We start from the raw sequence: 12987 nt of genomic DNA, 5'->3' as shown, positions 1-12987 counted from the left end.
TTGGATCAATAATGGTAGAGAATGTTCCATCCTCTGAAGGGAGGATGGACAATATAATCTATGCTACACCTGAGGAAGATGGGCCGATATTGGGGCAGCTTGGAATATTCCTATTCATGACCACAGAATGTGAGCTCAGATCTAGAGGGACGCAGATGTCACACAGGCTCCTAAGCTAATTATGGGCCCCAGATTACATCAAATCGATGGGGTTTACAGTCAACAATATTTATACCCCTTTCCCACATTAGGGAGCTACTCTCTTCCCTGATCCAGCTTTCTGGTCCTTTTTCCAGCCATGACATCATCTCCCCAGACAATAACTTGTATCCACTGGCATATCAGATTTCAGGCTCAGGGGAAAAAAGAAAAAGGGGAAAAAACACACTAGTATAGCACACAGAACCTATGGAATTTAATTAAAAAATGCCGACTTGCTATCTACAAAATGGAGGACCCCCCCCAACTCTTCATCTGCACTATTCCAGCCCTTAGGTCCATGGTTGGTCAACAATTTGTTTGGCTTTGTATGTTAACTCTCTTGTCAACCACCAGGTTCCAGATGCTAGCATGATGCTGACCAGACTTCCCTGACAGATGACCCCACCAGTGTGTCTTGGAGCTCTGCTTTCCCAGACCCCTTCCCCACTAGGGAAAGAGAGAGACAGGCTGGGAGTATGGATCGACCTGTCAATGCCCATGTTCAGCGGGGAAGCAATTACAGAAGCCAGACCTTCCACCTTCTGCAACACATTATGATCTTGGGTCCATACTCCCAGAGGGATAAAGAATAGGAAAGCTATCAGGGGAGGGGGAGGGATATGGAGTTCTGGTGGTGGGAACTGTACGAAGTTGTACCCCTCTTATCCTATGGTTTTGTCAATGTTTCATTTCTATAAATAAAAAAATTAAAACAAACAAACAATCAAAAAAAGAATCAAGTTGGGAGCATGGATTAAACTGCCAACACCCATGTTCAGTGGAGCAGCAATTACAGAATCCAGACCTTCCACTTTTTGCACCCCATGATGATACTGATGGAACCAGTAGGTTCATACTCCCAGAGGGATAAAGAGTAGGGAAGAGTCTAATGGAGGGGATGAGAAGAGAAACTCTAGTGATGGGAATTGGGTGGAATTGTACCCCCTCTTATCCTACGGTCTTGTTGATCATTATTAAATCAGTTATGGGAAAAGAATGAGCAATCAGTACTAGTCTTTAGCCTCGTTAAAGTAGGGAAGTTTTATTTTTTTAAAGATCTATTTTTAATATTTATTTATTTATTCCCTTTTGTTGCCTTTATTGCTTTATTGTTGTAGTTATTATTGTTGTCATTGTTGTTGGATAGGGCAGAGAGAAATGGAGAGAGAAGGGGAAGGCAAAGATGGGGAGAGAAAGATAGACACCTGCAGACCTGCTTCACCACCTGTGAAGGGACTCCCCTGCAGGTGGGAAGCCGGGGGCTTGAATTGGGATCATTACGCTGGTCTGCTGGTCCTTGTGCTTTGTGCCACGTGCGCTTAGCCCGCTGCACTACTGCCTAACTCCCGGAAGTTTTATTTTTTATTTGTGTAATATGTAGAGTTAGCTTAGATCTTTATTGGACAAAACAAGAAACACTGGTTCTAAAGTTATAAATATCTGATAAATCACTCAGTAGAGAAAAGCTTAAAAGCATTGGGACACAAGAGTAGAGAGTTTGAGCTCTCACTTGGGCTTTCCCATAGTCTATTTAGCTTCACTGTGTGCAAGTCATTCAATCTCCTTGCCTAGAGACAACCGAGGAAATAAAGTTACATCTTACTTTATTGCATTATTGTACAGCTAAGTTAGGAATGTATCTACAGTTTCTAGCACCTGGAGAGGGCATAGCCCATAAAAGCGTTTCAATAATAAAATCCTACTTATATTTGTAATGTGTTGGGGAAAAAAAATTCAGTGTCTAGCTGAGAATGTGTTACTATGATCATTTTGAAGTATGAAGGTTAGAGTATTCATTTACTAGGGTGGAACTTGACCACTTTTATCCAGGCTTGATACCATGTTCAGGAAAAAGCTAATTAGAGAGTCTAGTAAATTTAAGAGAATACTGTTACTTCCTTTATGACAATTTCATAGGTGGAGACAATATTCATTAACTTCATCTATCTTTGAATAGATTATGTAAGAAAGCAGCTCATTTTAGAGTATAGCTCTAGCTATTCAAGCTCCATCCACCATTTTACTTTCACCTGTCATATTCATTACTGTGTCCTCAACAGCCAGCCCTGTGACTGACAGGAGACAGGTATCACGTGGCCCTAGATGGGATGTGGGTGTGTCCTGAAGTGGGAGAAGCAAGAGGAAGCAGACTGTGCTTGTGTGTATTTCGGCTACCAAGGAGCTCTGTTGGCCTAGAGATGTCAAGCTTTATTTGGTGAAAGAAACACATTGGTAGGAAAACACAGGTCAAAATGAGCAGCACTGGAGGACTAAATTAAATTTTCCTGCAAGAACTTACACACGTGCAAAGTTTGGCAACTTGAAATTTTCAAATGACAAACATGGCCTCAGAAAAGAGAATGACAGGCTCTGTCATGAATCACTGAGCAGAAGGCGTTTTAGAGAGTAGATTGAGTATTCTGTTAAGATTTACAAGTGACAGAACCCCCTGTCCATCACCCCCAAAAAGGAGGGTGGTGTAGGCCAAGGTAGGGTAGTTTGACACTTGTTATCTATAACCAAATTTTTCTCTCCCATAAAATGTTGATGATAAAACCTACTTTGAGGGATAAAGTATGAAGTTCTGAAAAACAGAGAAAATTCTTGTCAAAGAAGATTTTTAAGATGTAAATTGGAACACGCTACATGCCCTGCTGAAATCCATTAACTCCACTTAATGTTCTGCAGGAGAGACTTTCATGATTTTGGCTCCTGCTTCATCTCAAACCATCCTTCCTTCATTTGTTTGGCTCTGATCACCGATCACCTAGTTCCTTATGTTTGCAACAGCATGAGTCAGCTGGCTGTATCTTCGGCTTCCTCTGAGTTCTGCAAACTTCTGTATTTCCTGTTGGCTCTCCACAATGATGTCACCTCTTCAAAGAGGGTTCTGTCTGCTGACCACCATGTTAAATCTCTAGCTTTATTCCCTTCAGAATGATTAGCTTATGAAACATTCTAGCTCCTAGTAGTTGATATTTTCACTCGTAGTCTCCCAGAATTACAGGGAAAACTTTGTAAGTACAAAGGACTGTCCTTTGTTGTGTTCCCTGACCTGGCAAAGTGCTGGGTGCAGATGGTAGTCCAGGGATCTGACTACGTGAACCAGTGAAGGGGCAAAAATCAGAGCTTGGCTGGCATGCTGTGGCTTCAGACACTGTAACATCGATTACTGTGTAAGGATTTTATGACTGTGCCTCTAGATTTAAATGTAATCTGGAAAACTGTATGTGTCAGTAAGGACGAATGGCTATTCTTTACCTTGTTCTAACTTACACAAAGCAGTTGATTTGTACATGCTCCCATGCACTGTGGAAGTAAGCTGTCGAATTTCCTATACATGCCTGTAAGGTTCTGCTGTGAAGATCTACTCACAGACAACATCAGAAGGCCATTTGATAACCTGGTGAGGGTGTTTGCAACTTTCCTTCAATTTATACACAATAGAAAGTTGTACATAAATAGGTATTCTGCATCTACAGGAAAACTCCTACTGTCAAAGAGAGAAAAATGTCAGAGTAAGCTCTAAGAGAGTGCTTTTTTTTTTTTTTAATGTAGAAATGGCAATTCACAGCACTTATACAAATTGCCATATACTGAGGGTTGCAACTCTGAGAATGAATAATAGGAAAAGTTGCAGCTGGGAGCAAATCTGAGGACACTGGCTATGAAAGGAAAGGCTTAGTCAGTGCTGCCTTATTCTGGTAGTTTGCATAGCATTAAATGGAGTGCTTTGTATTGGGGTTGAAACTTAATGTATTGATTTTCTCATTTTTAATGCTCTGACTTAAATTCTATTGAAGTGATCAAAAAGTAACTTATCTTGGATGAAATAAGAATTCAGTGTCTGAAGTTCCTCTTACATTTTGGGTATTCTTTTTTTTTTTTTTTTTCTGCCACCAATGTTATCACTGAGACTTGGTATCTACACTACAAACCCAATTTTATTTATTTCTTTGATGGGATAAAAATAAATTGAGAGGGGTGGAAAGGACAGAGAGAGAGAGAGAGAGAGATAGAGAGAGAGAAAGGGACACTTGCAACACTGCTTTCTTTGTAGTGAAGCTCTCCCCTGCAGCTGGGAACCAGGAGAGTCAGTCCTTGCACATTGTAGGGTGTGTACTCAACCACATGAACCACTCCCCACCCCCAATTTTGGAAATGTTAATCTGAGTAATATTAACATGACTACTGAAACCGGTGGCTAGATGAATCTACTATTTTGTACTTTATTATTTTTTTGCTATATTTTTACACATAACCTGTAACTACTATAGACATGTAGAGATATGAAATAGTATCCAGAGAAGATATAAATAGATAGAAAGGAAGTTAAATGAGAAAGTATGAGGTCTACAGTGAGATGTTATAGGAATGCTATATGCTTAAGAGTTATATAATGAATTCTTATTTTCCCCTGCAATGTAGGTCTTCAAATAGGTCAACAGTGTAGCAAAATTTATCATGACACTTGTACTCTTTTCTCCCCTGCATCCCTTTATTCACTCAAAGGAAAAAAGAAAACACTCTTAATTTATGTAATTACTTTAAAGTTGTTGGACAGGAAATAGCTATTTGTGGATTAAAGAGAAAGCATGTTTCATAGATTCATGGAATAAAGTCCAGGTCCTCAGGCCATATGCTGGCACCTAACAATCAAATTAGAACTTAGGTCAGGTTCTTAAAGATTTAACCCTGTCTCTCTCCGGTTACCTTGCTAAGAAATGGAAAGAGGGAAGATGCTCCTTCCTGACACGAGACTGAACTGAATGGGCTCTTGAGAGTTTCTAAGAAGAATCACTACGGTTTAAGATAGTCTAAAACAGGGGCCTGGCAGTGGTGCACTGGACCATGTGCAAGGACCTAGGTTTGAACTCTTGCTCTACACCTGCGGGGGGAATGCTTCAAGCGTGGTGAAGTAGGTCTGCAGGTGTTTATCTTTCTCCTGATCCCTCTCTAATTCTCAGTTTCACTCATTCCAAACAAATAAAATAGAAGGGGGTGGGGGGTGGCTGTCGGGAGCGGTGGATTCTTGGTGCTGGCACTCAGCCCCAGGGATGACACTGGTGGCAATAATAAAAATAGAAAGTTTAAAGCTCAACACTTTTAAATGTCACTTTTATGCTCAAACAAATGATATGAGTGCACAGGTCAGTTTTTCATCCTGATGATATTGTAATGAGCTTAGTATTCAAGTAGTCTTCTTAATGAAGGGCCAAGGGGGACCAAATGCTGTGGGGAAAGCAATGCAAAATTCCAGTACCGAGAAGCAGAACATTGGGTCAGGATTAAGAATGTGATGAACTACGTAACAAAACCCATAATCCACAGGCGGACAAAATTCCACAAAAGGTTTACAAGGTGGTCTTGGGGTCTTTTAGGTATGATCAAATATTTCCATAATATATTGGCCTTGGGTAGGATTAAGTTTTTCTTTTTTTAATTGAGAAAACTGTGCAGACTTGCTAAACTGGACTTTTCTGCTTCTAAATGACCATCTTAATGACAGTCGGATAGCCACAATCTCTGGCAATATCACACAATTATATGTTACCTTGGATACAAGGCTGGCTCTGTATGCTGCTAGTTGCTTCAGGTACTCCTTCTTTGCAGCCTCGGTTTTCTTTTTATAGACCTGTAATAACAAAAAAGAACCTTAAATTAGAAAGTGCACCTGCTTTTGTTTCTAGAGAAGCACAATGAAGAATGACAATTGCTTTGTGTGTGTGTGTGTGTGTGTGTGTGTGTGTGTGTACACAGTTATGTAGTAGAAATCTCCCTAAACACTATAGTTTCTTTTTGAAATAGATTTTAAGAGGTATCATAACAAATGGCATATGAAGATTAACAATGATTAGTTTTCCATAAAGCATAGGAAAGGATTTAACAGGGTTACTTTGTGATTAAAGGTGGTTGTCTCAGAAAGATGCTTCCGGGGGAATCATCCATGAATAAGAAGTCATTATTATTTACATAATGGGTAGATAGTAGACAATGCATTCAAATCCTGACTGATATGTTCCATAAACATGAAAATAAGAACAGAATTAGGTGACCAACTATGTTTATAAGCAAATCAGGGGAACAGGTATAGACTTGGCAGGTTCATCACTACTTAAGAAATTTGAGGGGGCCGGATGGTAGCTTGGGGAGGGGGAGTGGGCAGTAGATTAAGCTCACATGAAGGCAAGGATATGCTTAAGGATCCTGATTGGAGCCCTGGGCTCCCCACCTGCAGGGGGGTCACTTTTCAAATGGTGAAGCAGGCCTGTAGGTGTCTTTCTTTTCCTCTCTGTCTTCCCCTCCTCTCCGGATTTCTCTCTGCCCTCTCCAACAACAACAGCTATAACAACAATAACAATAACAGCAACAAGGGCAGCAAAAAATGGGAGAAATGGCCTCCAGGAGCATTGGATTTGTAGTGCAGGCGCCGAGCCGCAGCAATAACCCTGGAGGGAAAAAAAAAAAAAGGAAAAAAAGAAAAAGATTTGAGCTTTGAAGTTCTATTTTTATTTTATTTTTACATTTTTTATATTTATTTTCTCTTTTGTTGCCCTTTTTATTGTTGTTGCAGGTATTATTGTTGTTGTTATTGATGTCTTCGTTATTGGATAGGACAGAGAGAAATAAAGAGAAGAGGGGAAGACAGAGGGGAGAAAAAGAGAGACATCTGCAGATCTGCTTCACCGCCTGTGAAGGGACTCCCCTGCAGGTGGGGACCCGGGGGCTCAAACTGGGATCCTTACGCTGGTCTTTGCACTTTGCACCATGCGTACTTACTTAACTCACTCTAACACCCGACTCCCTGAAGTTTTATTTTTAAAAGACTCAAAAATAATGATGGCAGGGAGAGACACACTGCAAGTCGAATGTATACCCAGAGTGGCTGATGACGGCCTGCACATATGCCATGTAGCCCCTGGGCAGGCCTTTTCTAAGCAAAACACGGTCTGAAGACATCTCCTTGTGGAAAGTTAAAATGTTCTTAAATGAATTTCAGTTTGCACAAGCTTTTGATTTTTGAAGAGGAATTCATCTTGAAAATAAAAGTAGAATCACCTGAAATTGAGCAAAAGTACTAAAAACAGACTCACTATGTTAAAGGTCACATCTCTAGTTAGAAAAGACTCATTAAAGTTGAAAGTAAAAGATTAGCAAAATGAATACGCGTGGTTGCTGTCATTAAGTTGATTCTTTCAAGGCTATGGAGTTTCTTTTTAGTAATCTTTTCAAATCCATCTTAAATATTTTCATCATTTACTACAGAATGGTAAATGTATTTTCTTTTTTTAAAAAAAATAAAAGCATTTTATTATTTTTATACTTTATTTATTGATTTGGTTTGATAGAACAGAGAAAAAGTGAGAGGGGAAAGGAGATAGAGATAGAGAGAGGCAGAGAGACACCTTCAACACTGCTCCACCACTAGTAAATACATTTACCTCCCCCAGCCCCACAGGTGGGCAGGTAAATGCATCTATATTGACTCAACTATTTTATCTTTCCTGTACCTTTGATTTTGCTACAGGGAGTGGGAATTGGCTAATGATACTTTGTAATACTGAGCCCCCAAACTAGATATAGATGAGAATTGAAACATGGCTCTTAAATTAGTCAGAACAGTTTACATATGAATTACGTTTAAAGTCCAAATATCTGCTGAAGTTGGCATCTGAGATCAATTTGTGATTTCTAATCCCAAAGGCAGTTGCTTGAGCCTTGTGCCCAACTGTGGAATCAAGCTGTGAGAAATATTATTTACTCATGAACAGTTCAATTAAGGCAGAACATTTCACTTAAGGTAAACCAGTGACTAGCCTAGTCAACAGAATTATAAAGAACCCTGTGAAATGAATATGCCAGATGTTTCCCTTCTTTAGAGAGGTTATCAGCTAGACTTTTATTTTTGGGATTCTGGTGTAATAAAAGGCAACTATCAAAGGTAACTAAGAATTAGTACAATATTATCATGTAATCATTCCTCCAACTTTAATAAATATGAAACTGAAGAAACATAAAAGTTTTTTTTTCCTTAAAAATTGTCAATAAATCCTTTCAGTCTAGTGTATGAAAGTACTATAAATTTATTGGAAATCAAATACAGAATCTTTTTTTTTTGTAAATTCCCATGTGACAGCAGATAAATGTTATTGAGTTTAGTAAATGCTTAACCACAATCAGAACAAAGCTTTCTGTTTTTCTTGAGAGGCAGATTTCTGCTTGTAGTATTTTTTTACACTCTTCTTTAAAACATAATTTATGATTAAACTTATAATACTTACGGGTAGCATTAAATTGACAGCACTTGCACTAATTTTAATGCCTTAAAACTAATTCAAGTTTTTTCTGTCAGATAGAACTTTTTTTTTAAGAGATGGCAAAATAACTTACTTGGGTAGTGTACTGTTTTGTTATGTATGTGACCCAAGTTCAAGCTTTACATCCACCACATTGAAGTAAACTTCAGTGCTGTTAATTTTATTCCCTCCCTCCTTCCACCCCAACTTCTCTGTCTCTTGTCTCTATCTGAAAAGTCATCCTGGAACAGTGAAGGCCTGCAGATGTTCATAACAACAACAACAACAATATATATATATTCACTAAATATTTTGTTTAGTAGTTTATATTTGTATACTCAAAGCTTTCCTATTATTGCTTGTTAATATCTACTAGGGTTTGGATCACAACAGATCCACAGCATTTTCCAAACTACCATTTTTCTAAAAAATTTTCCATGCAGATAAGAGCATGGCAAAATGGCCATACTGTAGTAGCTATCTTTTTTTCTTTCACTTGGTTTCTCTTGAAACAGCAACAGTGTTGCTATATAGTTCTATCCCTTTGCAGGACTCCTTGTAGTTAACAATGCACAAAGTGTTAACTTTTGCTGAAATTTGTTGATTAACAACCAGGAGAAAGGTGGCCAACTCAAATGTGTTTCAGGCTGAATATATGTGCACTGGATTCACTTGGGGATCGATGTTGTTACGGAATACCTGACCAGCATGCATACCTCCCTGTTTTCTACAAATGGCTCCCTATTGGCTATTGATGATTAGGTATGTGGGAACATCATCCAAGTACCTCAATACCACTTTAGGAAGGAGTCAACTCATCACGTCACATTACATGGATTGATGGATCTGTGCTTTCCTGAATAGCTGCAGATGTTCAGGGAAAGGATTCAAAGGGTGGCAATGTCAAAGGTATATTTCTGTAATTGTGTTTAAAGGGGTGTAGTCCAGCATAGAATTAAAATCTGAGGTTGTTTCACTGACAGCAATTTGGAACCTCCACCTTTGAGAACTACCTAATGGATCCAATATTATACACTGCGTGTGTCTTTCTGATGCTACCTCTAAAATTGTACAGATGATTTTTAAAATGCTATATTTAAAGGCAATGTCTAAAGAGAAAAAAAAATGCCACTGAAATGCACAAGGCTTACATATATATATATATATATATATACAAGGCTTACATATACTCATGTAATGGGGGAAATTTATCCTTTAGAACAGATATTTGAAAGTCATTAGTAAAGTTTCTCAAAAAGCTTTCAAAAAACCTCTAGTCATGGGTGGAGAAAGTCTCCTTGTTGAAATTGAAGATGATGCCGACTACATTTGGCAATGAACAACCCACTGTAATGATTAAGCTTTCTAACCTAGGAGGACAGGTCTGATTTATGTCAAAGTTAAGTTTGGGAAAGAAACAGTCTTTCTCTCAGGGAAAGACAAATATTTTAAAGATATGTGATTTATACAGTAAATATTAGTTCTCAGTTGAGCTACAAAATGGCTTCCAAATGGTCTACAGCTGTTTGAAATAAAGTGCAAAGTTGGCCAGATGAGGATTGAAAAAATCATAATACATCATTTATCATTTCCCCCAGCTCATCCAAACACATTTAAATTTATCCTGTCCTAACTTAGTTATATGCTGTGGTTTGTTATTTTAAGAAAGCTACCATATCCCATTTAAGGATTGCATCTTAGTGGTTAAACTAAAACATATATAATGGCTAAACTAAATCACATGTAGATAAACACCAAATGCAATGCAAGAGAAGCCCAATTCTGTTCATGTAATCTAGTGATTCATTTTTTGATATCTTTTAAATACCAGAATGTACACAGGCTTTCACAAGCTAATAATCCCTAATTAAAATCAGCCGTTCAATTTCAATGAATGTGATATACTCAAATAGAAAAAAAGGGGACTAATGAAATCTGTCATCTTTTTCTTTTGCTTTCTCTTCTTTCTCCAATCCATCGAATTCATACAAAAAAAGCAAAGTCCTACAAATACTATTTAATTCTTCCTTCCTCCCATCTTTTCTGCTCTAGCTCTAAGTTAATCTCTAGTCATAGTTTATTTCAGTCAAAAAGATGGACTATGTATAATAAAGAAAAATCTATAATTTTTCCACTGCTGAAATCTCTTCAGATGCTATTAAGAATTAAAACCATTTTTCTTTATTTTTTTTTGTTAAGCTACAAATGTAGTTTTTTCCAGAGTATAAATTCATATTTATAGAATGTGCAAAGAAGTACAGATATGTATAAGGAATACTAATGTTGTCACAATTCCCTGACATATTCTTTAGAAATTAACATTTGCAGCAGCTTTCAATGCTGTTATTACTTAGGATAGTTAGAGCAAGTGCATCTGTATTTTACATAGAATTCAGTTCTTGCATATGGTTCAATTTCCATCTTGTGTAACATGCTCAGCATTTTATAAAGTATACCAGAAGTATAAGAACATTGTAGTATAGTATTCAGAGGACTTAAAATAGTATAGGATGTGACAAAAGAAATCTTGCTCTTGATTATTTTCTGGGACCATCTGATCCATGTAGATGGTCAGTATGACTATGGTATGACTTGCTTCTGGAACAGTAGTTGCCAAATGCAAGCTCCTTGTCTGAAAAAAATGACTATAGACACATCTGCTGATTTACTAAATAAGGATGGCTCAGGCTAAGTATAATAGTGTTCAGTTTTTAGTCCTCCTGTAGGTTAGCTATCAAGCTCCAGCTGAGTCATCAGCCTCTAGGAAAATTCCCAAGACAGAATACTTAGTTTCTATTTACTCAAAAACTCATATTCCCACTTGGCCTATTCCTACTTTATGGCTCCTGTTGATTAAACATTTTGACATTATGCCAGCCACCAAGTTACAGATGCCCCTATGATTCTATCCTGAACTCTCTGGGCAGATGACCTCACCAATGTGTCCTGGAAATGTGTCTAGGGAGAGATAGAAACAGGCTGGGGTTATGGATCAACCTGTCAATGCCCATGTCTAGCAGAGAAGCAGCTACAGAAGTCAGACCTTCCACTTTCTGAACCCCATAAACATCTTTGGTCCATACTCCCAGATGGATAAAGACTAGGGGAGCTTCCAATGGAGGAAATGGGATACAGTACTCTGGTGGTGGGAATTGTGTGGAATTGTACGCCTCTTATCTCACAATCTTGTTGATCATTATTAAATCACTAATAATAAAAGATAATAAGCAAATAAATAATAAACCAATGGGACTTCTGCACAGCAAAAGAAACCTCCACCCAAACAAAGTGACTTTTTTTTTAATTCCCTTTTTTTGCCCTTGTTGTTTTATTGTTGTAGTTTTTTTTTTTTTTTTTTTGTCTTCATTGTTGGATAGGACAGAGAGAAATGGAGAGAGGAGGGGACGACAGAGGGGGAGAGAAAGACAGACACCTGCAGACCTGCTTCACCACCTGTGAAGTGACTCCCCTGCAGGTGGGGAGCCGGGGGCTCCTACCAGGATCCTTATGCTGGATGTGTACTTAACCCGCTGCGCTACCTACCACCCGACTCCCATACAAAGAGAATTTTTTAAAGAATGAGTGAAGACCTTTAGAGGCCATACATCAGACAAAATGATAATAAACTAAACTGTAGAGAGAGCTCAACAAACTCAGCAACAAGAAAACAAATTTTTATTTTTATTAGAGAGGAGAGAATGAGTGACCAGAGCTCTGCTCTGTGGCATATGCAGTCTCAGAGATGGACCCTGGCTGCTGACAGCTCTCTTTGGTCCTAGAAGTCTTTTATTAATATATAATATTTGCCCTTTCTACATAAGTTGGCTTACTTAGTTTTCCTACCATATATGAATGCATATGTATATGTATTCAATAAAGTGCTTAAAATAATAAATAGAATAGAGAATAATAAAAAAAAGAAAAGGAAGGACCATAGAAAAAAGGATATATAGAAACAGTCAACCCATACCTGTGATCTTGGGAGAACTAATGCAATTTCCAGTGGAGGGACTTGGGGCAAAAACTCTGGTGGTGGGAAAGGTGTGAAATTATACCCCTGTTATCGATTTGTAAATCAATATTAAATCACTAATAAAAACATTTAAAAAAAGTATAATGTTGTTCAGTTGTTTTTAATATCATATTGAGTGCCTGCTACGTATCTGCTGTGGTAGAAAGCACTGAAGCTACAAAATTAGAAGGCACAGAGCATGCCTCCATTGCATACATTTTGATGTCAAACATCTTCAAATGTATAGCCTTTCGTTCTTTCAACAAGAAATGCTTGACTGGCAATACAGTATCTACTGTCTTACACCAAGTATGGTGGAAGCATCCAGTGAATCAAATTTATGTGGTTTCAAAGACCCAATTCTGTTTAATCAATGGCTCCTCCTAGCTGAGATATGTCCTTGATGTCTCCCTTGACATGCAATTGCACGAACTGCTTTTTTTTTTTTTTTTTTTTGTCTACAGTTGAAATCTTAGA

At 38.1% G+C, this 12987-nt stretch overlaps 1 protein-coding gene across 2 annotated transcripts in view; it reads right to left on the bottom strand.

The window, feature by feature from the left end:
• The window catches only part of TOX (thymocyte selection associated high mobility group box), a 380779-nt gene that overhangs the window by 23156 nt on the left and 344636 nt on the right, over window positions 1–12987 (bottom strand). For both annotated transcript variants that reach the window (XM_007526729.3, XM_060200977.1), the window contains exon 6: window positions 5756–5836. In XM_007526729.3, the coding sequence (XP_007526791.1) occupies window positions 5756–5836 (81 nt within the window). The remainder of the gene's footprint in view (window positions 1–5755; window positions 5837–12987) is intronic.

This window comes from Erinaceus europaeus, chromosome 1 (assembly GCF_950295315.1).
Source record: "Erinaceus europaeus chromosome 1, mEriEur2.1, whole genome shotgun sequence".
NCBI classification, from domain to species: domain Eukaryota; kingdom Metazoa; phylum Chordata; class Mammalia; order Eulipotyphla; family Erinaceidae; genus Erinaceus; species Erinaceus europaeus.
Note: the sequence above shows the minus strand (reverse complement) of the source record. Positions and strands in the feature narration are given on the sequence as shown.